General features: G+C 33.0%; 2 protein-coding genes across 3 annotated transcripts; one reads left to right on the forward strand and one right to left on the reverse strand.

Moving 5' to 3' along the window:
• Positions 1–3,419: 3,419 nt before the first annotated feature.
• LOC134229064 (innexin-11-like) lies at positions 3,420–6,853 on the reverse strand. Its single transcript, XM_062710765.1, has 3 exons — positions 6,809–6,853; positions 4,165–5,067; positions 3,420–4,017 (listed from the first exon to the last, which is right to left on the reverse strand). The coding sequence occupies exons 2-3, from the start codon at positions 5,058–5,060 to the stop codon at positions 3,633–3,635; spliced, it is 1,281 nt and encodes a 426-aa protein (XP_062566749.1). The 5' UTR covers positions 5,061–5,067; positions 6,809–6,853; the 3' UTR covers positions 3,420–3,632.
• Positions 6,854–8,314: 1,461 nt separating this feature from the next.
• On the forward strand, positions 8,315–23,313 carry LOC134229065 (protein GDAP2 homolog). 2 transcript variants are annotated; one of them, XM_062710767.1, is made up of 15 exons: positions 8,315–8,711; positions 8,922–9,064; positions 9,475–9,628; positions 9,863–9,951; positions 10,057–10,133; positions 10,381–10,543; positions 10,718–10,904; positions 11,219–11,372; positions 11,633–11,772; positions 12,111–12,165; positions 12,486–12,629; positions 21,474–21,576; positions 22,465–22,624; positions 22,744–22,902; positions 23,173–23,313. In XM_062710767.1, exons 1-15 carry the CDS (start codon positions 8,554–8,556, stop codon positions 23,288–23,290), a joined length of 2,004 nt encoding a protein of 667 aa, XP_062566751.1. In that variant the 5' UTR covers positions 8,315–8,553; the 3' UTR covers positions 23,291–23,313. The 2 variants fall into 2 exon arrangements, with proteins under 2 accessions (XP_062566751.1, XP_062566750.1); XM_062710766.1 differs by lacking the exons at positions 21,474–21,576; positions 22,465–22,624; positions 22,744–22,902; positions 23,173–23,313 and adding an exon at positions 12,877–13,245.
• The last annotated feature ends 2,223 nt before the right edge of the window (positions 23,314–25,536 follow it).

Genomic DNA, 25,536 nt, shown 5'->3' on the forward strand with positions numbered 1-25,536 from the left:
AAATATCACATGACGGGAACTGAATTTTATGAATGAAGATTTTAAAAAGTTACTTGTAAGTTGTATATGTTATATCTGTGTATTCTACTTGGCTGTGTGCTTCATAAAAAGAGGGGGGGGGGCGTCTTGAACATAGTAAATAGCCATAACGTTTGAACGGTAAGTACTAGGGCTTTCGTATTTCAAATATGTAATCCTTGTGAAAAGAACTTTTATTGGATACGACGAACTTTGACCCTTTGACCTAGACCTTGGAGAACACATGTGTACATCTGAATCTTTTTTTCTGTTTCGTTTCTATGGCAACCGTGAGCGACTCATTACAATTATTTTGAAAGTAGAAATCACTTTGACACATTGCAAGGAATAAACATTGAAAGTTTCAAAACGATTGCCTGAGTAGTTATTGAGAAAATCGAAATTAAAGAATTTTAACTTTCACCTGGTTTCCATGGCAATAATCGATTATATGAAAATTTTAAATACGAGTTGCAGAACTACAGATACTAATCATTAAAATAAGAAAAGTTTCATGACGAACGTTTAAGGGACCAGAGAGAACACTCTCGGACAAAATTTGTCGCTTTTTACAGGTTTCCATGGCAACGGTAGACATATTGGAACTGAACGACCTCACTGCACAACTACAACCAGTGATCGTCCTTGAAGGAAAGTTTCAGGAAGATTGTCCCAGCCATCTCCGAGAAACAGCCTGGATAAAAAAAAACATGCGTACAATATCAATATGTCGTCCCCGACTTCGTTCGGGGCGACATAATAACTCCTGAATTTTTCTCATCAATAACTCCTGAATTTTCCCCTTCAGTTCGAGCATTTCTGCATTGCAGAGAGCTGATGTGTGTTATGAGATAATAAATCATGTGTGAACTTTCTCAGTTTAGCGGAATCATGAACATTTTCGGCGAGATGAATGTTTTGTATACAGTGGTGATCAAGGCTTTGCGAACCATCAGGAGCGGATCAAAGAATTTATGAATGAATAAAAACTATGGAAATGACGTACCAATTTTTTAATTTATACTTGCACTATCTAATGAAATGAATAATATACAAGTGATAGATATACAAGAAAACGCGAAATGATAATAAATGCAGCTGACAATCGTTATTTTTTTTAATATAGATAAAATAAAATATTTATAAATTCAAGAGACAAAAGAGAAGGAGAATGAATGATGGCAAAATATCACATGACGGGAACTGAATTTTATGAATGAAGATTTTAAAAAGTTACTTGTAAGTTGTATATGTTATATCTGTGTATTCTACTTGGCTGTGTGCTTCAAAAAAAAAGGGGGGGGGCGTCTTGAACATAGTAAATAGCCATAACGTTTGAACGGTAAGTACTAGGGCTTTCGTATTTCAAATATGTAATCCTTGTGAAAAGAACTTTTATTGGATACGACGAACTTTGACCCTTTGACCTAGACCTTGGAGAACACATGTGTACATCTGAATCTTTTTTTCTGTTTCGTTTCTATGGCAACCGTGAGCGACTCATTACAATTATTTTGAAAGTAGAAATCACTTTGACACATTGCAAGGAATAAACATTGAAAGTTTCAAAACGATTGCCTGAGTAGTTATTGAGAAAATCGAAATTAAAGAATTTTTACTTTCACCTGGTTTCCATGGCAATAATCGATTATATGAAAATTTTAAATACGAGTTGCAGAACTACAGATACTAATCCTTAAAATAAGAAAAGTTTCATGACGAACGTTTAAGGGACCAGAGAGAACACTCTCGGACAAAATTTGTCGCTTTTTACAGGTTTCCATGGCAACGGTAGACATATTGGAACTGAACGACCTCACTGCACAACTACAACCAGTGATCGTCCTTTGAGGAAAGTTTCAGGAAGATTGTCCCAGCCATCTCCGAGAAACAGCCTGGATAAAAAAAACATGCGTACAATATCAATATGTCGTCCCCGACTTCGTTCGGGGCGACATAATAATAATAATAAGAAACAGAGTAAAAACAATATGTTCCCCAACTTCGTTTGGGGAACATAATTAAGTTGTTTTTAGGATGGAGCAAGACAACTAAATCTAGATTTAATGGAAAAACATAAAGTTATCTGTTTAGTATGCGCAGTTCAGAATCAACTGTATCTGAGATTGTCGGCAAATATCTACAACGAACTGTCGGACTATGAAAGGATGGGAGAAGTCTTGTGTGAATTAAGACGACCACAAACCACAAGGAAAGCAATACCTCTAAATTCTAAATTGTAACAATTGTATATCATAGAGGATGTTTTGTAAAATTCATTTCACGATTGAGAGAGGCGAGTGCTTAGAATAAGTGAAATTAACATATATATCCTGTCTCACAATGAAGGGAATACATTCAACTCATTCAACTACAAAATGTTAAGACTGTTTGTTAATAACATTTTCCTTGACTTCTCCGATTTTCTTTACATTGTGACGAACTATCAATTTTATTAATTGAATGAATAACAGTATTTCACTGTTGAAAATGTAATAAGTATATATATAGGACTACTAATTTAAATACATGTAATTTTCAATATTTTTATTATAATCAATAAAATTAGAGGCGAGGAGCAGGATTATATGAAATACTGTTAATGAATATTATTCTATTCATATACGAGAACTACGGTGATCCAAAATAAAGTCACACCTGCTATAGAATTTAAATGCAGTACTTAATAAAATAACCGGTAATCGCCGTTAGACCTACTCAGGATATTAGACCTGCTGTAATCACAGCTACTGACCTGTGTAGTTTAAACAATTCAGCTCCGTTTACTTTTCAGATTCACTCTAGATGTACTCTGTACAACGATCTAGCGGTAATTTCATAGATTCACTCGTGGAAATCCGTTTACTATATTCAGAATTTTTAGTCTAGTTTTTCAAATGTATTTTTGTCTATAAAAATGAGAGAATTTAACTTTTAATTTATAAATGTAAAACGCAATTTTGATGCACCTTTTGCGCAATTCGATACATAATGCCTGTTAAGTGATACACCTACCGAAACATACGAAATTCAAAGTATTAATGCCCAGAATTTTTCTAATACAAGACAGGAAAATACTAAGTAAAGTAAACAACATTTTGAAATATCACATGCAAGGAATTTTGAAAGATAACAAACGTAAAAAATCTAGATGTGTCCAATAATAAACAAACGTAGCTTGATTTTTTATACGATTTCAAATTTGATGGAAATGTACACCCTTGTCCAGTTAATCAAATATTAAAGAAGATAAAAAAGGTTATCACTCCCATCAATGCAGTTAACAAAACGTATCGTGAAAAGGTCAAAACCTGTGTTTTGAAGTACTCAAAAGAATGAAGAAAATTCCCAACATTATCAATATACACAATTGTATTCTTTTTAAAAGAAAACCATAGCCATGAAGGATATTGCAACTTGCTTTATTCTAACGCCTAATATATTAAAGTACATAAAAAGATGTATAAATATTGTAAACAGTATATGATATAAATCTTTATCTTAAAAAAGTACCCCGGTATATACCATGCCTCAAAAAAGTAAGTTTTCCTATCCTTAAAGGGGACATGCTAGATAAAAATGTACCAATAAAGGTAATTCGTTTTCGTTTTTTTTCACGGTGCATTGGTCGCATATGATGGGTAAATAGACGGAGCTGTTGGCGGAAGATAGACCTGCCCTTGGGATGCCTTCTGACCTCCCTGGATATTTTCCGGTTGTTTTGTGGTCTGTATTGGTTCCAGGTTCATTGCAGACGTAGATTGATGTGGTGGATAACTTGCTTGTTGCGGTTCTGTGTCACCACCGCCATGCTGAATTTTCCAGAGTTCTGTAACCGCTTCCATTACCACGCATCCATTCCCATTTTCCTGGACTTGCATCAGGAAGGTTACCACGTCTTCTCCCAAGGTATCGTCAGCAAACATTTTCATATTTCTTTCCGATAGTGCTTGCTTTGTAGTTCCAAGTTCTGCTGTCATCAGATTTGCTTTTACAAACCTGCCAAATTTACAACATTTGTACATTAATAAGTGTGTTAGTTGAATATGACACAAGCAATGTCTGCTTATAATTACTCTCGCCATGAAATATTACATGCCTCTCTAAAGATTTGATAAAAATCAATTATTGTCAACCAAAACTTACCAAAGCCTGAAGAAAGGAAGCACAGCTCCAAAGAAGTACAGGAGACCGTCCGCCACAGTAGCGGCGACAGTGAACATCAGCCACCACCAAGCCACCGCCATCATCTGCTCTAGATAGGGGTTAAGTGGCAAGGTACACTGAACCAGATATTTCTGGGTATTTTGCAAATACACAATATCATATTCACAAAACGCATGTCGGGGGAAGGCTGGAGAATTCTGATATAGAGAGATATTGTTTCCCCGTATGTTTCCTAGGATCTGGGATCCAAAGCTGCTTTCTCTTTCCTGTTTCAGGAACGGATCCAAGAGACCAAGGTGTGTGGAAGCGCTCACAAAATATAGCAGTTTGATAAAACAATGAAAAAGAGTGAGTGATCCAAGGGAGAGAATATTTATTTTTCGGTCCTGTATCCATTTCTGTAAATAAATCGCCAGCCTTTTACCCATGAATTTGCTGCCATCTCCGGAGTTATATGTACAGACAGTGAAATGGATGCCTAATCTTTTCTCTCCAAATTTCCATACCATAAACGGTATTCGAAGAAATATTGCTTGTAATATTAGAATTAATGACACATATTGGTACAATGTTCGTTCTCCAGTATGGTCCTCGTCTTCATTTGCGATCAAAAATATTGTATCATTAGAAACACCACGTGGTTGTAGGGGCAGATCAGACAGTCTCATGAAATGCTTGGTTTCGTAACAGCGAGCCTTGGCGTAGTCTACGTTCTGCTCAGTAAAGGGGGCTGGGAAGTTACATTCGATTGGACTAACGAACAGGGGACCAAGAAATGCCAGAAGGCCTAAGATGAGGAACAGCAATGGCGTCCACTTTCCATTTAGTTTGTCCACCCAACTCTCTCGATACGAAGGAGAGCTAACTTTGGACATGACTGATCTGAAAAAAATGTACATTTGCATGTTGTAGTTTGCTTCTATACTTATTTTAAACAAAAATTAACTTAATATGAAGAGCAAAAATACCGCTTTAAGAAAAAAACATGTGAATAATGATGAAAATAAACGAAACTCTGATCTCTGAACTGTAAACTGAGCATAGATTATGCTCGAAGACACAAAAACAACTCAGTGAATACACTATTGCTTTAATCATTTTGCCAGTATATATGTTCTTCACTATGAACAATCAAATATCTATAGTTACGCCCAATCCCCTTTCAATAATTTTGCAATTACCGGTATATATAACGTATACAAAACAAAGCTTATCACTATGGTGTGTGACGACGTTTTCATTTGGCTTCAGCTTGTTAAGAATTTCATTCACATCCCATCTAAAACTGCTCCCAGTAGGCTGAAATTTACCAACATAATCGGTTTTTTTTTCTCAAAAGCATTTAACAAAGAACTTGTCTCCCATTAAAGGTTCTTGACCCACCTCTGATCTTGACTGTACATTGTGTGCGAAAGTAAAGTTCAAAGTTTTTTTTTATATTTTCCCTTTCGTTTTAGAAGTCCCTACAGATCTGAAAATATATTATATTAGGAAACTGTGATATGTGCGAACTGTGATAACATTGTTAACTACTTCTGATGTTTTAACAAACAACTGCATATAAACGCCCGATACGACCTTGAAAATATAAAATCTATGTCAGAATGCACTCGTGTGTAGAAGTTCGCAAAATTAAACGATGTTTAGGAAACCTGCTTTACTTCTCATTGTAACGACATTGGTACTTTTTGACAAATCTCACAGTATTAATTTTTTTGTTAAAATTTGTTATTTAAGGTCAGACGAGACGTTCCTCAAAATCTGTTTTGTATACTTTCGTAATGCATGAAAAATATTCAAAATTTTAATAACATTCTGATTTTTTAACCAGTTTCTAAACGTTTTTAAAAAATCCATACACTTAAAAATTTGAAATTGAATTTTTTTTTTCTTCCCGAAAGGATTATATAAGAAAAACTATCCCTGATATCTTGCAGAAATGCCTGGTAAGGTACCTCTGTTTTTGTGTGTAAACATGTTTAAGTAGCAATACTTTAATGACAAACTCTTACAAAAATTTGTCTATTATTAAGGAACGTCTCGTCTGTCCTTAAAGCGATGTGAGCTTCATTTCTGAAAATGTTATTTTGCCATGAAAAGACGTAATGAGCGATAGATTTGTATCTAAATTTAAAAATCATTAATATACTAAAATAAAGTATTAAATTGTTTCAAAATAAAGTATTAGATTTTTTCAGAATATTTCTTATATGAACAACAGAAGGTTACATAAATGTTCTTTTCTCTCTTCTTGAAATAGTTAATTGCATTTCTGCAATTAAGAATTCCGACATCAAAGTTGCAGCTCACATTGCTTTCAATAACTTAGGTTCTATAGTTGCATGATATAAATAATCAGATCAGAAGGAACGGGAATTTCGCAATACATGTATGCAGTATCGGTTCAGACAACGTTGAGATTCTGAAATTTTTGGTATTTTCGTCATTTTCATTAGTAAAACTATTCTTATTTAAAAGAAATGTTATCTTTTTGAATTATTTAAAAAGAAAGGGAAACATACTTTCTTTTGCTAAGGTATGTAGATATAATTTTGAACAGTCGTAAATTTACACTCAAACAGTAATGAACTCAATGTAAGGTATATAAACAAGAATGACTCACCAATCAGTTTCCACACGGCTGCCCTGTAGACTGGCCGAGTGCTCACATTGCGGGCTGGTTTATATAATACCAGAGGAGCGCCGAGCAGGATCTAATCACATAAAAACAAACATATACACAAGGGTTCTATTGAGAAATACAGTATCCCTCATTGCCATGTTGAAATTTCAATAATGCATGCATGTGTTTATGACAAATGAATGAACTTAAAACAAGTCAATCCCTTGACCAACACGTTACTGAAACAAGGATAACAATTAACACTGAACATTTCGGTCTGTTCTGCATGGCCTTGTCAACAAATACAGTCTAAACCCAGCATAATATTTTTTAAGATAACATATTTTTGTAACTAGAGAATATCTTAATATTTTTAAGCAAATAATAAAACTTAATATTCACATTTCCAATGTCTTTGTTAGAAGGATGCCATTATTGTATCTTTCATTATACGTATACTTGTCCCCCTCCGGAGAAATAGATGCTCTCATCTCTTTTGGAGTGCCGACACCTGTGGGGCTAAGTTCTAGGGTCAAGGACTCTCATCCGACAGAGTATATACGGGTCCCAACGTGGGCGCCAAATGTAATGGGGACATTAACATATGTGCCTCTGTTGGACCAGATCAAGCCAGTGCTCAATGAATTATATGTCAGATAAATCCTTTGTCTAAAATTTTGTTCTGTAGAATTTTTTCTTATTTTTCATTTGTTCAGAGGCAAATAATGGAAACTATTAAAGATAACATATTTAGCCTCAAAATAAAAAAAATGCAAAAGTTTCAGCTAGGATATGGTGTATTTCGTATATTTTTATTTTTTATTCAATTTGACAAAAACCACATGTGGCGCAAGTCATACATACAGTAAACAAATATAAAATATATAGTCAGACACAGATTTTCTCATATTACACGTGTCATTAGAAATTGTTCTTGTAAATTTAACATCTGCTGGATTAAGAATTTCATAAGATATACATGTATAATTAAAAAGTGTACAAAATTCACTTCTTAGTTGTATATAACATGTATAAAGAGAACATAAAAATAAAAAATAATACATTCATCTTCAACGAGATTTTACAATTGATTGTATGTATATACATGTAATTGTGTGTTTTTATCTGACTATAAATTTACTGATTAGTAATTATCAGAAAAAAAAGAAAAGAAAGAAAGAAAAAAGAAAAAGAAATTTAAAAAAAATTATAAAATAAATAAATAAATAAATACTAGTATGTGATCGAAAAGTGTTTTAAATTTTTTTTTTTCATTCTGGATAAACATGATAAATAAATAAATAACTAAAGAATGAATAAATAAATAAATAGATAAATAAATAAATAAATAAATAAATAAATAAATTCAACAAAAATATGAAATTACAGTTGTCGAGCGGTTATGACAAGGGGAGGGTTATGACAAGGGGAGGAGGGTCTGGATTCAGGAATAAAATGAATGTAGAACGAAATGCATAGATACCGGATTAACTTTAATCACATGATCACAAGATGGAGGATTTCCCTTGAGTGGACGAAAATTACTCGTGATTTAGAGTAAACAAAAACTAGAGGGAAATAATAGTTCCACTTGCGTTTTCATTGTTTAGAATAAGATAAATCCGTTAATGATATCATAGGTAGTTATGTAGCAGAGGGAAAAAAGTGTTCAGCTGAAACATTGGCAGGAATATTCCTCTACTTTAGTTTCCGAAAACGGAAGTTTGAAAGAAAGATAAAAAAGAATGGATGACCCGTTAGGAGCTCGTTCAGACTGTGTGGAGCTTGATGAATTGACAAGATGGAACTTAACACAGCTGCCAATGACGTCAGAGGAAGATAAAGATGCTGAAATATCCCCGTTTCCTTGGAATAATAATTTAAACTCCAAAATTATTCTGTGGTACGGTTCTTTTGTTCTTTTATATCTTGGTGCTGTTTTCAGTACAAATAAAAATCTGTTTCACTGACTTAACATTGAGTAATTTGAACATATTTGGTTTCTATTATCCATTTTACACACTTAAACATGCTAAATATATATTTTTGTTTGAAAAGATACAAAAATCAAAAAAATATTGGGCATTTTCATCAACCAGAAATACATTTGTAGGTGTGGTGATATTACTCGCCTTGTGGTGCATGGAATTGTTAACCTGACTAACGAAAGATTGGATGCCAAACTCCCAGAAACAGAAACTATTTATAGGAAAGGTGGACCCGATTTAGTGGCGGAAATAAGAAACAATGTCAGAAGTAGGTGCCAAGCAAAGGTAGCATCTTTATGTCACATGTGGTGAAAATCAAGTCTCTTGTGTCATAGGTCCAATCATGGAGCTTTTGAGATATGATAGTTTGCATATACTGCATTTATGAATTCATTATACAAAAGTACAGCTTTCATACATGTATGGATTGAGCATTTTATTAGTTTGTATCTTTAAAATTCTGTGAAGTTTATGTTTTCATATTGTGTTCTTTTCTTTCAACAATTTTAAATCTCTCACGGAGCATGGTTCAACATGATGTGTCTTGGATTATTATGCCCTATAAGCATTTTCAAAGTGAAAGAGAAATATTGTTATATCCTAGTTGAAAAAGTATTTTAAATTGTAAATGTAAGTATACAGTGGTATACTGTAATATAAATAAATGATTTATTTCAGTATGTAAGACAGGGGAGGCCAAGACTACCAAAGGACACAAACTGCCAGCGCGATTTGTGATCCACACGGTGGGACCCAGATATAACATCAAATACATCACCGCGGCCGAGAGTGCTCTGTTCAGCTGCTACAGGAGTGTTCTCAGGCAGGTCAGGTAAGACTGTGACACAAAACATAAAACATTACTCACAAGAATGAGGTTTATAGCTTTTTTTATCTCTTTCAACTGATTGGTGCCATAAGCTTTGGTAGAAAATCACAGTTTGTAGATTTTATCCATTTCATGTCTAAGTTTGTAAATTAATCTCCTACTAAAAATTTTGCTGAACTTCTCTCCATTTTTATACTAAGCAGAACTAAAGCTTTGGCCATTTTCTTTACATTATAGAGAGCACCAGATGAAATCTGTGGCCGTTCCCTGTCTTCACTCCATAAGACGAGGCTATCCTACAGAAGACGGGGCCCACATTGCCATAAGTAAGTCACGCTTAATGTAAGCAGGAAAAAGTAAAAGTTGTTGATTCACCTTCTATAAAAACTTGTATCCATAAATATCCTTTTGGCATTTCTGTTTACCACTAGGAACGATTCGGAGATTCCTGGAGAAATTTGGAGAGGATGTTGACACAGTGGTATTTGTTTGTAATGAGGACACATTGGTTTGTAACTTAATTATTTCATAAAGTTTTTAACCTTGTTTAGCTTATGAATTGAGCCATTCATCCTGATATTATCAATGGTCATTTTAAATAGGAAATTTAATTGTGTTTGATACTTTATGATTTTGAATTAAAGGGTACTTAGCAATCATTAGAATCATACCTGGTACATGTTTTTTCCTCCTCTACTTTTTAAAAATAGAATTGTGTTAACAGTATATAGATTTAATTTTATTGTAATTTACAGGATACTTACATGAAGGTCCTGCCGCTGTATTTCCCCCGCAGCTGTAAAGAGGAAGTGGAGGCAATTAAATGTCTACCGGAGGACATCGGTAATGAAGACGGGGAACCAATTATCCCAGAACGACAAATCAGAATAATGGACAAACCCATGCTGGCCTCCATCAGTGAGTTAATCTGAGTAATTATTCCAGAGAGAGAGAGAGAGACAGAGAGAGAGAGATGAGATCAGAATCATGGACAAACCCATGCTGGCCTCCATCAGTGAGTTAATCTGAGAGAGAGAGAGAGTTCAGTTATTTTTTATAATTTTGATTCGCTACTCTACTTTCACTTTGAAGGAAGCAGTCAGGGTCTGGAGGAACTAGAGGAGACAGTAGATTTAAACAAGGAGTTTGGAACATCAACAGTGGTGGAGGTGGGTCGCCATCCATTCGCTCAGATGCAGAGTGATCCTGATGAAGTGAAAATGTCTCACCTGACTGGTCACTCAACAGCAGAACAGAGGCGACTAGAAAATAAACGAAGGTTAGTACACAATCATACATGTAGTCATTACAAAGCAGAACAGAGGCAACTAGAAAACACACAAAGGTTGGTAAATTCAGCAAAATGTCTTTAAGAATTGGTATTTTATTTTTATAGTGAGAAGTAATTTTTAGGGATTTTAAAATGCTCTCTAGAAAGACTTATACAACTAAAATGAAATAAATCTTTTGTGATATTCAATTTTAGCAATCTCAGCAGCCTCGCTAATACATGTAATGCAAAATCCTCTCTAAAAATTCTTTTTAAACAGTATTTACATCTAAGTTTCTGAAGACAAGATTATTACTGTTCAGGTATGAGAGACTACTGAAGAGATCCAAGATGGATGACCTGACTGACATAGCAGCCTTGAAGTGTATCTACAGGTCAGGGGTGGACCGATTTGGCCGACCTGTCGTCATCCTAGTGGGGAAACATTTCCCAGCCAACTCAATAAATATGGAGAGGGTACGTGAAAAAAAAAATGTTTTGAAATTAAATTAATATTGTCAAAATTACAGATAATTCTAAAAAGTTAAAAGTACTGAGTCAGACATTTAAAAATTTCATTACACAGCTCTATCATTTAACCTTAAAATCATAATTTAACTTGCCAATGGTTTTGGATATCTTCCCCCTTATGTGTAATAATAATAACTTAAGACATACATATCGTGTAATTGTACACTTTCTGCTACAGCTGACATGGATTTTTTTTCCCTTTGTAGGCTTTACTGTACTTGATTCGTGTGATGGAACCTATCGTTGAGTCGGACTACGTCGTCGTATATTTCCACACTCAGACAACAGCTATCAATCATCCAGACATGTCGTTCCTAAAACAGATTTACTGTATCCTAGACAACAAGTAAGGGTCATGGATGCATCAAATTGAAAGTTTAGAAATGTGTGATGACATGCTTGTCACAATTTATTTTATTGATTTTGCCATAAGACCAAGTATTGTTTGGATTTAAGGCTATAAAATGTCCACTTTGAAGGAACATTATAAAAAAAAAAATTGGAACTGGATTGCAATGTGTTTTAAATAGTTTCGATATTTATATATATCAAATTTTCAAAAAATTTTTTTAAAACAATTTTTCTTACTGAAATTATAGTTAAATATATATGTTAGGTACGTTGTATGAATAAATCACTTTGCTTTTCATAGACATGTACGTATATCTTTATTTTTCATGTTAGGTACAGGAAAAATATGAAATCTTTTTACGTCATCCATCCCACTTGGTGGTCAAAGGTGAGCCCTTTCTTAAAGAATGTATTTAAAAAAGCGGAAATTATATAAACAATAATTGATAAATAACTTTTGATGCATACGTACATTTATTTTTAGCCTAGTTCAAAGTAGCTTTCGTATACTTCAGCATCATTTTTTTTAATGTAATGATCTCTAGCTGGGTTGTAAATAATCCCTTGTAACAAAACCGTCACAAATTATTTTGAAAAAGATAACTGACCTATTGTTTCATTCCATTTATAAAAGGACAATTCCAGTGCAAACAAATTCAGTTTCAGAAATTGATTTATATAATATAAATTTTGTTTTGCTTTTGATAGTTGGCGACTTGGTTTTTTACGACATTCACCGCGTCAGACATAAAGAATAAGGTGATCAGTATGCGGGGTATACAGTATTTGTACGGCACAATCTTCCCAGACCAGCTGGACATTCCACCATTTGTCATCAACTACGACATTGAGGTCAGTCTCTGTTATTTAATCAGTGATTTTTTAACCTTTAAAAAATATTTTGGTGGAGATGAAAGGAAGAGGTGAAAGAATCAACATTTTTTGTGCATTTCTGTAGAATATTTAGATGTTTAGGTAAGTAATGTCTAATCATAGTAGTGGAGTACACTTGCTGGTTTCTGTTGAAAGTGAACTACTGCTGACAAATTTTTCAAGATTCCAAATTCTTCACTCATCGGATGTGATGTATGGATTTCAGGTGAATGGTCCCCGCTATTACGAGCCTCCTAATGCAGATGAAGTTGAGGCTTTGTGATGAGAGATTAGAGTAGCTGCTGCCTTACACTATAGATGTTATAACAAGGTCACAGGATTTACAGAGACACTGGCCACTAAACATCAGCTCTCCAAAAAATTGACATATTCCTGATCTCTACTTCATACTACAAATCCTTAACACATTGCTATGGCAACTGATAAATACTCAGGATTGTTTGTTATTGAATGTGGTGCACATGTGTTTTGTTACTCTATGTTTTGTTCATTAAGTGTCCTTTGTAATTTAATAATGATTAATACTTGTTATTTGTTTAATTTTGATATGTATATATATGTAACTAATTTTGATTTTTTTTATCCAGAGAGAGAAAGAGAGACAGAGAGTGAAGATTTACAGTAAATTGCTTTAAATGATAAATTAACAAAACTATAATACAGAATAGATTTTCAAATCTAAAAATATACTTATTTCTGTATATGGTTTGTATGACATTCAGCCTTAAAAGTATATTTTTGTTTTTTGTTTTTTTGTAAAAATTATTTTTTTTTCTCATTTTGTGCTTCAATTAAGGAATGTTTTTAAGTTTTGTATGAGTTATTGGTGTGTGAATCACACAGACTTGTCACGTAGGCGTATTTCATGAAGCGCACTATATTTACATTTTACATGTTTGGAACACCGAAAATATATTCAATATTTGAATTTCTTGCTGCCCTATATTTTTATACTATAACTAACGTCGCTGTGACATCACGGTAACACATGTATTCCGTGTATATTTCTACGCGTGAGTATACACGAAAATGATTTTCAAATCAATTTCACAGTTAGCTTAGTGGAAAAACACAGCGAATGTAAATATTTAACTTTGAATTCAATTTACATTAATGCTTAAAGAAAGGCAAAAAGGGATTTTTTCCTCTCTTTTAGTGATACAAAAAATTTATTATACGGCAATCTACAAGAAAGCAGTTTGTCTACAATGTAAACTGGTACTCTGCCTACTTTATAAGAGTAATAGTCCCATGTCTTTTGATAAGGAACTTGTATTGATATTTCATCAAATCAATATAAGTTCTTGATTTCATAAATATGTAGCTAAACATATCAGATTTAGATGATATAAATAGTACATCGAATATGAATTAATCTCAGTTGTGCATAAATGTCCATTAAAAATCATTATCTTAAAATGCAGAAGGATATAAAGCTGCTGATTTTTATTAGCTCTACTGGTCAGAGACCAGAAGAGCTTATGCGATAGTAAGGTGTCCGTCGTCCGTCCGTCTGTCTAGCTGTCTGTCTGTCCGTCTGTCTGTAAACAATTTTTTAAAACGCTACTCCTCCTAAAGTTTTAGTCTGATTTCAATATAACTTGGCACACAAGTAGACTACACTAAGATACATAAAATAGTGCATGGGTTTTTGATTTTGATGAGCGGTGTTGCCATTGTTACTAAAAATAGAAATGTCTGTGAAATTTCTTTAAAATGCTACTCTTCCTACAATTTTGGTTTGATTTCAATATAACTTTGCATACAAGTAGACTACATAAGATACATATAATAATGCATGGGTTTTTGATTTTGATGAACAGTGTTGCCATGGTTACTAAAAATAGAATTTTCTGTGAAATTCCTTTAAAACGCTACTCTTCCTACAATTTTGGTCTGATTTCAATATAACTTTGCATACAAGTAGTCTACACTAAGATACATAAAATAGTGCATGGGTTTTTGATTTCGATGAATGGTGTTGCCATTGTTACTAAAAATAGAATTTTCTGTGAAATTCCTTTAAATTGCTACTCTTCCTATAATTTTGGTTTGATTTCAATATAACTTTGCACACAAGTAGACTACACTAAGATACATAGAATAGTGCATAGGTTTTTGATTGTGATGAACAGTGTTGCCATGGTTACTGAAAATAGAATTTACTGTGAAATTCCTTTAAATCACTACTCTTCCTACAATTTTGGTCTGATTTCAATATAACTTTGCATACAAGTACATGTAGACTACACTAAGATACATAAAATAGACTTAAATAGTGCATGGGTTTTTGATGTTGATGAACAGTGTTTCCATTGTTACTAAAAATAGAAATGTCTGTTAAATTCCTTTAAAACACAACTCCTCCTACAATTTTGGTCTGATTTTAATGTAACTTTGCACACAAGTAGACTACACTAAGATACAAAAATAGTGCATGGGTTTTTTGATTTCGATGAACAGGGTTGCCATTGTTACTAAAAATAGACATGTCTGTGAAATTCCTTTAAAACACTATTCCTTCTACAGTTTTGGTCTAATGGCAATGGCTTCTTTTGTCATCATTTGTTATAAGTACAAACCAGTAGAGCTACAATATCGACAGAGACTTCTGGTGTTAATATACAGGATGAGTCTGATCATGTGCAGGATGTATACATGTGTATACATCTCGCAGATAGACAAGATTGTGCTTTTTGAAATATGAACTAAAATGATGAAAAATTGTAAGAGAATAAAAAAAGTTTAATATTTAGATATTTTATTACTTTTTTCTGACCTTTGTATATTATATAACTCACAGTCTTCTTTTAGCAAGGATAACATCAGTTTGTTGTTTATTTGAGATCGATGATCTTCATTATCTTGAACAACTTTTTTTGTGTTTGAACAGCTGCATTGTTCAAGCTTGGAGCCAAATAATCTAAATGTTTTAAATTATTTTTCCCACAACTGAAACAAAAGCAACTTTATAAAAACAATTAACTGGGTGACAGACACGAACATGTTTTTAGCAGACAGGTCTTTTTTTTTTGGCTTTTAAAGAAAATATAAGCTTCATGCATTATCATGTAATGAATATGTGTTGAAGCATGGCGTCAGACCTTTACTATTTGTTTAATTTTAATTTCAAGTTATTCACTCAAACCAATTAATGGTACATGAGATTCTTTGTACAAATATAATACATGTATATACAAAAACAATATATAAGATACACATGAAATGGACAAAGATTAAAAATCAAATCTGTTTAGGTTGTAATTAGCTCTTTTAATTAACTTTAATTAATGCTCAAATATTAGCATCATTTCTAGATCTTTGTAAAAGATTTTCATGTGCTAGCAAGTACTTACATGCTATAAATATGCTATGTCTACAACATTTCCTATTTATTTTAGCTCACAATGTGAATAATTGTAGTATGTCTTTTAATATTTAAGAAGCATGAATAAAAATGTACATTTCTGTTGACAAAAGAAATATGCTGATATGAAATACTATAATAGAATTGATTAATACATCTGATGTCCCTTCTTTATACCATTAGTCAATGTAGCACATAAGAAGATATTTAAACAGTGTATGATGCACAGTGCTGGGTTTGTGTCTTCCCTGACATTATGTTTATCATCAACATCATCTAGTTTGACTTGGATGTAGAGGTTTTTGCTCACACTCCTTGATTTTTGAGCGTCAGTAAATCTAGAACTTATCAAATAAAAAACAAAATACATCCTTTTACTAACAATTAGAACACAGTAGCAAGAGTTGCATGATCTAGGTACGACAAAATTCTAAATGAGTCAAGATACTGGCAAAAAGTTGAAACAAGAATATGAATACTAGTAGTCCCGTCTGAGTCCTCATTTCACAAGTTCTTTGTCGATAAAATGACATTGTCAGCTATTGGAATCCGTCATCAAGTCTCTTGCTGACCAACATTTTTCATATCAATTGTTACGCCATCATGAACACATTTTCCTGCTTTTTTTTATCCTGACAAGGAGCACAAGGTAGGAGTAATCATTCGCTACGGAATGCTCACTCCTCCATGGCATCTGAACCCACTTCTGTTGTACTTGGAGGTCTGTTTATGCTCTGCTATTGATTTGTATTGTTTGAATCTACTTATTAGCTTGAATAAAGTTTTGGTTATCTCCATAGTTCATGGTAAATAAGTTTCAAACATGAAAACTGTTTTGTAATATCTTCCCGTATATTTTCTTTATCAAGTCAATGCTAAAACATTTTTTGGTACCCATATGTATTGCAAAGCAAGTCAAATTGCTGATGACATTTACCAATCGTTAACATCACAAATAGGCAAATGGCAAAGCAATTCTTATCCTTTTCTTCGCTCTGTTTACGGAATGGATACCGTGCAGACTGTCTTTGAAATTCAGGGGCAGATATTTGTATAGACTCCTTGAGAAATTTTTGTTTTCAAATTCCATGCAAGAACCACAAGAGCGTTTTCCTAATACGTCACAGAAATGACGTCTTTCCTTCGCCATTCTAGATGATTTTGAACACTCGGGACTCTTGTTATTGCGATGAAGGTATTGTTTTGTAAACATTTTAGTGACGTACAGTTTCCTACAATCTGTACAGTCCAATTGTTTGGCGTACACACTTGGTATGAAGACTTCGTCTCTCTCAAACTTGGTTAAACTTGGTAGCTTGTCTCTCAGAATATATCTCTTTTCCCGTAACTTATCCACGTCCATTGTATGGATGTAGTTAGTTCTCCGACTGGTCAGAGGAGGAAGGACGACCGAGTTCTGGGTTCTGGACAAATGTCTGTAGATTCCAAAATGCCTGTTAAGGTCATTTATGTTTGGTTTCAACGATGCATCCTCGATACACTCACTATGTGGTGACGATCGAGAGATCACAAAGATCCCTTGTTGTTTCACCCTTGATTTAGTGTAGGGACCAGACATAAATGGTAAATAGTCCTTACTTCTCACTGTTCCTGTGAATTTCTTCATTTGTGCCTCCCTGCATTGACCGACTAAGTTTGGTATTTCGATGATATAACAAGCTCTATGAAAGAGATTTATCTTTTAAACACACAGTTCCGACGATGACTTTTATCATCCATACAGGTCTCAAAAAGTTAAACTTTTTATCACTTAAAACCCGTTTATCTATAAATGAGAGATAAAGAAAACAGACCATTGAAAACGAGTTTAATTAAAGTCAGAGGGATCGATAAAAGAGAACAAAGCTACAGTAAGGGTATACACAGTAAATCACTGCATTAAGAGTTATTTATTTATAACCAGTATTCAATATAAGTTCAGGACACTGCTGGATATGATAGGAGAATGTTAATCCAACAATACCAGTATTGTCAGCGTCTTTAAACTTTTATGACTTCAGCAGACAGCGGGAGCATGTTCAACATTATAATGTAAAAAAACAGATCGATTCAATATACATTTTAAAAGGATTTTGTCTGTATAAACAGATTTGTACATCCTAAGTAGAGGACAATGTATGTATGTATATAAAGAATCCTGAAAAAAATTTCCTTATCTATTTAAAAATAAAACATTATTTTCATTATGTATGGTATTACACATAGTCTATAAAACATATAGTATTGGCATAATATTTCTGCAAGGCCTTGTACAGATCATTACTCCCTCAGCTATTTTTGCATTTTTAAAGTTGATGAAAAAGAAATTAATTGAAACTGAGGAGATATGTTTTTAAAATTTATTTTATTTTACAGAGGTCTGTATTGACTGATTAAATCATTACTGATTATGAGTGCAACATTTGTCCTTGAATATCGAAACTTATTTTATCTTAATTTCATTAGACATATGTTCATATTGAAGATAAACTTACTTAAGCTTTCCTAACAAATCTATTAAGAAGATAAGTAAACCGAATAAAATATTTTATTAACCTCAATGAATGCCTTATTTTAAAACACTTTACGAGTTTAATTCACTTTGTAAACCTAACTGGTAACTAACGTTTTGCTTCGCGGAATAGATCTGTATGCGTTAAATCAATATGGTTCATTTATCATTCATTATCGGCATGTTTGAAGAATTCTTGTATTTGTCATTATATAGACTTTTAAATTTATTTCGAGAGTGTGTGTCACTTTTTAGTAAGTAATATTAATCAAAAGAAATCAAAAGAAAAAAAAATGAAGAAAAAAAATATTGTTATTACTTTAAGGAACGAAATGACGTTATCTTGAATGAATAGGAATAGTGAAGAGTAAATTCAAGGATTTAAATAAGGACATGTTTATACCTCCGACGGACATAATGTTAAGAAGCTTTTCTAGTTGAAAGTGTAGTGTTAAATGATAAAAACTCATAAAATAACGGTTGTTTTTAAAGTTTAAATTCAAAGAAATGTATTTGAAAGACAAAACATTTCATTAAAAAATGTAATTAGAGTCCCATATAAATAAATACATGCGTTACAAAATAAATTCTAAAAGCAGACACATTTTATCAATCTGCATACTAGTATCTGAATCTCGTGAAGTTAAACATACTGGTAATTAAAAGTGGAATAGAATTAACTAGTAAACAATAACACTTAGTTAATTTTTTGCTAAGGAAAATGTATTGTAAAAATTTCAAAGATATTGCTAATTTAAATAAACAACACTTCCTGAAAAAACGCTCCTTTTTATTACATAATTGTAGAAAGCAGATATAAAAATGTGAGGTCTCCACTAAAAGTAAAAAAGCTCTTCCAACAATCTCATGAGCCGTTGTAGGCAGGACTATTTCTATCATATGAAGCAGGATATTGTTCAAAATCTTGTACGAAAAGAAAACACTCGCTGTGACCTTTAATTTGACATTTCGAAACATCAATGAGGTATTGTCAATTAACATTGGTTATTTCTATTTTTATTTTGATACGATATATACATATATCCCAGTGAACTTATAATAATATGCCATAGAATCTGACACATCTGTTTCATATTTGGATATTTTACTTGAAAAAGACATTAATTGATGGTAATCTAACAACCAAGCTCTATGAAAAACATGATGACTTAACTTTTTTATCGTCAACTTCCCTTACTTGTGCAGCAATATACATTCATCACCTGTATACAGAGTTTGTATCTCTCAGTTGATTCGATACGCTAGAGCAGTCTCTACGTATGAACAATTTCTAATTAATTAATGACAATTAAACAAGTTGGTGAAGCAAGAATATCATGTTCTCCTGAATATCTCCTCAGAACTCACATCACTCTCAGTTAAAGTCATCATTTCGTAAGTTCTATGACCGATACACCGACCTTGTCAGCAAATACAGTTTATCATAGAGTCAAATGCTGACTGACGTTTTTCATATCAATTGTTAGTCCATTTTTACACACTAAATTGACGACTGATTTTTCAGTTATTACCTGATCATGACAAGGAGCACACAGCGGTTGTGACAGGCTGAAAAGGGGATGCTCACTTCTCCATAGCTCCTGATCCAATCCCTGTTTTGAGGTCCGTGTTTGCTCTGTTTCTATTTTGTATTGTTTCGTGGACTTTTGAGCTTGAATACTGTTTGTAACCTCCATATATTTTATGTACAAAAAAATTCCAAAAGTAACTGAGAAAGCATTCTCTACGAATACTAAGCAAAATGATTGCTTCGCGGCGATAAATATTCGTGAGTAAAAGTTGGTCGCGGAACTCGCGGATATTTCTCGCACGCGAATAAAAGTTGGTTTACAGGACTCCGCCAATGACTGACAATATATCTATATTTGTTTTTGAATTAAATTAATAAACAATAAGCTTCAATCTATATATCCTTAAGGTCACACGCGATGTAGTTTGAACTTTATTGGATTCTTCCCTGGAGTTGAAGAGTTCCACTAAATGAAAGACCTGTGTGAATACTTTTAATGTTCATATATGGATTTGTACATCTCTTCTAAAACAATTTTTGATTTAAAAAATCTGGAATTTATGTTTTGTAATTTTTGTACAATTTTCTTTGAATAATGCAAAAATTTTCACAATTTGATATCTTTTCAAAAGGCCTGGTAACGCATGCTGAGCTTTTGTCTTAGGACATGTAATGGTATTGTAAGGTTAAATTCAGAATATCTTAAAAAATTATCAGTAGGTGAGGTACGTTGCGTATGTCCTTAAATAATGAACATGTATATATTATACTATCGAAAATAAAAAAAAAATGAACGTACTATATAGTATAACATATAGTAAATGAGTTTTCTTAATATATTATAATTTCTAACTACTAGGGTCATTATCAGTAAACAAAAGGGAACAATACACTAATATAAACTCTATCATTAAGTATACTGTTGTTAGTTTATATCGGTGATTGTGAGTACAGAGTCCGTGTATACAAGATAATGAGGATCACTCACTATGTACTGTATACAGCTGACTCTGACGGCCTTAGTACTGACTGTAGGAATCAATACTGTACGGATTCTTAAACCAGAGTGGCCAGAACACTATAAAGTAAGGTCATTTCATTTATTTCTTTTTTGCCCGGAAATTATTATTCAATTCTGCAAAATTTACAGCGAAAAAAGGACAAAATCATACTACATAACCATGTGTTTTTATAAGTCTAATATATAGAAATAAAAATAGTTTTCTTTCTTCATTTAACATGATTTAGCATTTATTAACATGATTAAGGAATTTTTAAAACATTTTTTGACTATATATCCGTGGTTACCATATAACACGTATAATTTAAGAGTACTTACTATATTTACTGTTACAGACATTGATGTTTTGGTGTTTTTCTTTTTTTAAAAAGGCATGTGTTCGACTTCAAACCGATCGAGAATTTGTGACAGTTGGATGGTATGTGGATACAGAGGGTCAGCGCATGCGTCTAGATAGTTATGGCATACCAAAAGGTATACAGAGATATAAAAAAAATGGTTTTGTGATTTCTTATTCATTACTGCCATGGCAAATAAAATCCCTATAAATGTAAAAATCACATATTTTTGTGGGGTTAAATTTTCGAGGTTTGAAAAAAAAATGATTTGTGGGGATTTGATTTCGTATTTATAAAATGTTTAGTAGTAATGCATATGAATTTTACATTTCGTGGTGGTTATAAAGAAGTCTGTTCACTTTATGCATAAAATGGCCCTTTAAATATACCAATTAATTGATCAACACTTGATTTTCTATTTGAAGCATTAAAATAAATTAGAGACTCTGGGCCTTCATATCATATTAAAATTTTTTTTTCTAAAAGTCCAGGTCTAGGAGAACTGGCTTTATGAAAGTGCAATGTTCTTGAATTTTTAGGTAAACAGGTATAATTGAGTACTTTCAATGAAGAAAAATAATATGAGCGCACTCTCTGATATAAAAAATAAAATATGTCCATTAATCCTCAGAAACAGTTCTATCAATTACTTGTTACATATTTTAGATCAGAGGTTGCGCTCTATATTAAATATAAAAAATAGCTTTAAAAATTGGCCGTTTTTGTAGACTTTTTCAGAATTTGAGGAAATTGGCGCATTTCTTGACGTCATAATGCATTGACTAGCCAGAAAATGACGTCATTTTTTATAGATACGCAGTCACTAAAGATCTAAGTGATATTTAATGCATTGTTAGCTAAAACTATGCAGTTTCAGTTTTTCAGAAATTCACAGGGCCAAATAAGGCAAAAGTGAACCTTATTCTTTGTTGGTCTCTCCATACCCCGAATGCAACGAAAATTTACCTCCCTCGAAAATTAGTGATTTTACAGTACTTTATATTCTGCATTTTGTATTTTCTAGAAAATATGTACACCCACGAAAGTGGGGATCGCCTGTCGTTTGAGTACGCCTGTGAACCTATAGGGGAGCCCTTGTATGTCTATATCTACCACTTTGGAATCGGCAAACAGATTAATCTGATGCCGTCACCGACTCCTCCATACAAACAGTGCACCGTCTAGTAAGGCTTACTTTTATTACTGCTTTAATTTTACAGCATACATTAATTTGGTATTCATATGCCATGAATGCACCAATTATGCACGGCATCACACTTTAATTGTTGTATTTTGTTTGTAGTAACATTACCAACTCGTTCCCTCCAAGTCCCTTACTTCCCCATGTTAATTTCATAGAGAGAGCACGTGACAATGTGACTGTGTACGACCATTGGCGCTCCGAGTACTTCCTGTTTACAATGGACTACTTCTTTCACGTGGTCAATGGTCTTCCGTATAAGTGAGTCTGAAATTAATGTCGTTTATAATAAATATACATTTTTATTTTGACAGTTTTATAATTGATCTTTGAAATCATTTAGACATTCATAAATATTGGCATAATCAAAAGGACTTTACAGGTTATCTCAAGTTTTCTATATAAAATGAAATGAAGTAATTGTTCTAAGCAATACAAATGAATTGAACCAAAACATTCTTTAATAATTGACAAAAAGGCCTGTTGGCAGATAATTTCGAACAAAGACTTTTAAGGTTCTCTGTTTTGTAGGATGTTCGTGAACGCCGAAGCTAACGAGTTTTTATCTTTTGAGGTGGGGGAACAACAAGACGACGTTTTTCTACCTCCAAAAAACGTTCCATGTTACTATGGGACTGGTTCTAAATGAAAAAAAAAAATTTTGTCAAATAAAAGTATATGGAATAAAATCTGACTTAGCTTAATGATTGAGAGTAACAGTGTAGTTTGTTATACAAAGTACATGCCATTAAGTTTAATTGTTAAACTACTGTCGTAAGATGACAAAAGGTATAGTTTACTGTTTGATTATAAAAATTGGTCATAAAGAGCAAACACGGACCTTCAAAACATCAGAGATGGAATCAGGTGCCATGGAGGAGTGAGCATCCCCTGCCGACCGGTCACACCCAACGTGTGCTATTTGTCATGATCGGCAAATAACGCAAAAATCCGTCGTCAATTCAGTGTAAAAATAATGGACTAGAAATTAGTATGAAAAATGTTAGTCAGCATATGACTCGATGATAAATTGAATGTGCTGACAAGGTCAATTTATCGACTATAAAACTTACAAAATAATGATTTTATACAAAACTGCTGATATTCATGTTTCATCAACTTGTTTGAAAATAATTTACCCCTTAGTGGACTTTTACGAGGAGCGCTGACTTTTACAGTTGACGCTTACTTTCACACTAGGGCTATGTACGGTAGCTCCTTTACGATATAAATATTTAGCTCAACATTGAATTAAACGGAAATAACGGTTTATTTCAATGCACACATAAGTTGTCCTTGAAGAAAATGACGACGGCCTTACCCTCAGCTCCCGGTTTTTTACATGTTAGTGCCCTTAACACCATACCTACGACCACAAGAAAGGTTTTCTTATGTATTATCAATTCTGTACTTCCGTAAATGTTACAAGTTTAAATGTCCAAGTAAATGTCAACTGTAAAAGTCAGTGCTTCTCGTAAAAGTCCATTACAAATTGTTCATATGGAGAGCATGCTCTTGCGTATCGAATCAAGTGAGATATATAAAGTCCATATGCAGGTGATGAAGATATATTGCTGCATATGTAAGGGAATTTGACGATTGAAAAGTTAAAGTAACAACGTGTATTATAGAGCTTGGTTGATAGATTACCATCTTTTTCAAGTAAGATATCCAAGTATGAAAAAGATGTGTCAGACTCTGTGGTATCTTTTACCTCATGCTCAACGGGATATATCTTATCAAAGTAAGAATGGAAATAACCATTGTTTATTGACAATACGTCGTCGATACATGTATATCTAAATGTCGAGTTGAAAGGCATTGCAAGTGTTTTCTTCTTTTCACGTATTAGATTTTGGACCAAAATTTTGCTTTATATGAATACAACAATAGCTCTGCTAATAACTGGGCGCAGTTAGTACCCATGGGAATTCCAAGAGATTGTTGGAAGAGCTGGTCTCCAAAAACCACATTGATTTGCATATATTGTCAATCAGATACTCAAGCATTATTTTTTGAGCTTTGAATACGTTATAAACACGATATGCAGGTGAGATGGTTGTTTAATGAAAGTCACTATTTTTCCTTTCATCGCGTAAAAAAACTCTCTTTGGAGAGTGATACTTTTCTTTTTATATTGTACTTTTGCGTCATCATATATACAGTGGCCTTATTTCCTATTTCGTCATATTAGCTTTAAAAGTTGTATCGACATTCCATGTTGTTTCCTACATATGCCATATTTGTGTGACATCAAAAGTTCTACTGACATTCCATTTCATTGAAGAATAAACATTTCAGTTTGCTTCTTGTTTAGTTTAAATACATTTGTTCTCCTAATATATAGTCGTGCATTATGTTAACAGTAGTGGAAGAAAACATCTTCTTGTACATGAATTAATACGTTCAGAAGAAACATCTCACTGACGTAGAAAAACTGATATGTCTTGTTAAACACCCCTCTTATGAAACCCTCTGAAAGATATAGACCTTTAAATACTTCCTAATATTTAATTAAATCCTTGAATGATAGACATGATCTTCATGACCTCCTAAGGGATCTCGATTGTCCGAAAGCCTGACGTTTTAAAATACAGTTTCGAGATGACAAAGTTCACGGCCCGACACAGGTTAATATGCAAACAAAACCAATAGATTACCTTAATCGAGCCAAATCAAATTTAAATCAATTATTGACTTATCGCATGCATACATCGTTTATATTTTCAAGCTGTAAATATTACACAGAATAGGATAACTGATTCGCCAATATATGCTTTAGCTTAAAATCTCTCAGAGGTGCACATAGAAATTTCTTGTGATTAGAAGAACTTGAATTATTTGCACAACGAGAAATAATGATTCAGACAATTTCAAATTGATTTGCTGTAAGTA

Source organism: Saccostrea cucullata, unplaced genomic scaffold (genome assembly GCF_032062105.1).
Source record: "Saccostrea cucullata isolate Sc308-1 unplaced genomic scaffold, CSIRO_AGI_Scuc_v1 ctg1369, whole genome shotgun sequence".
In the NCBI taxonomy this organism is placed as follows: Eukaryota; Metazoa; Mollusca; class Bivalvia; order Ostreida; family Ostreidae; genus Saccostrea; species Saccostrea cuccullata.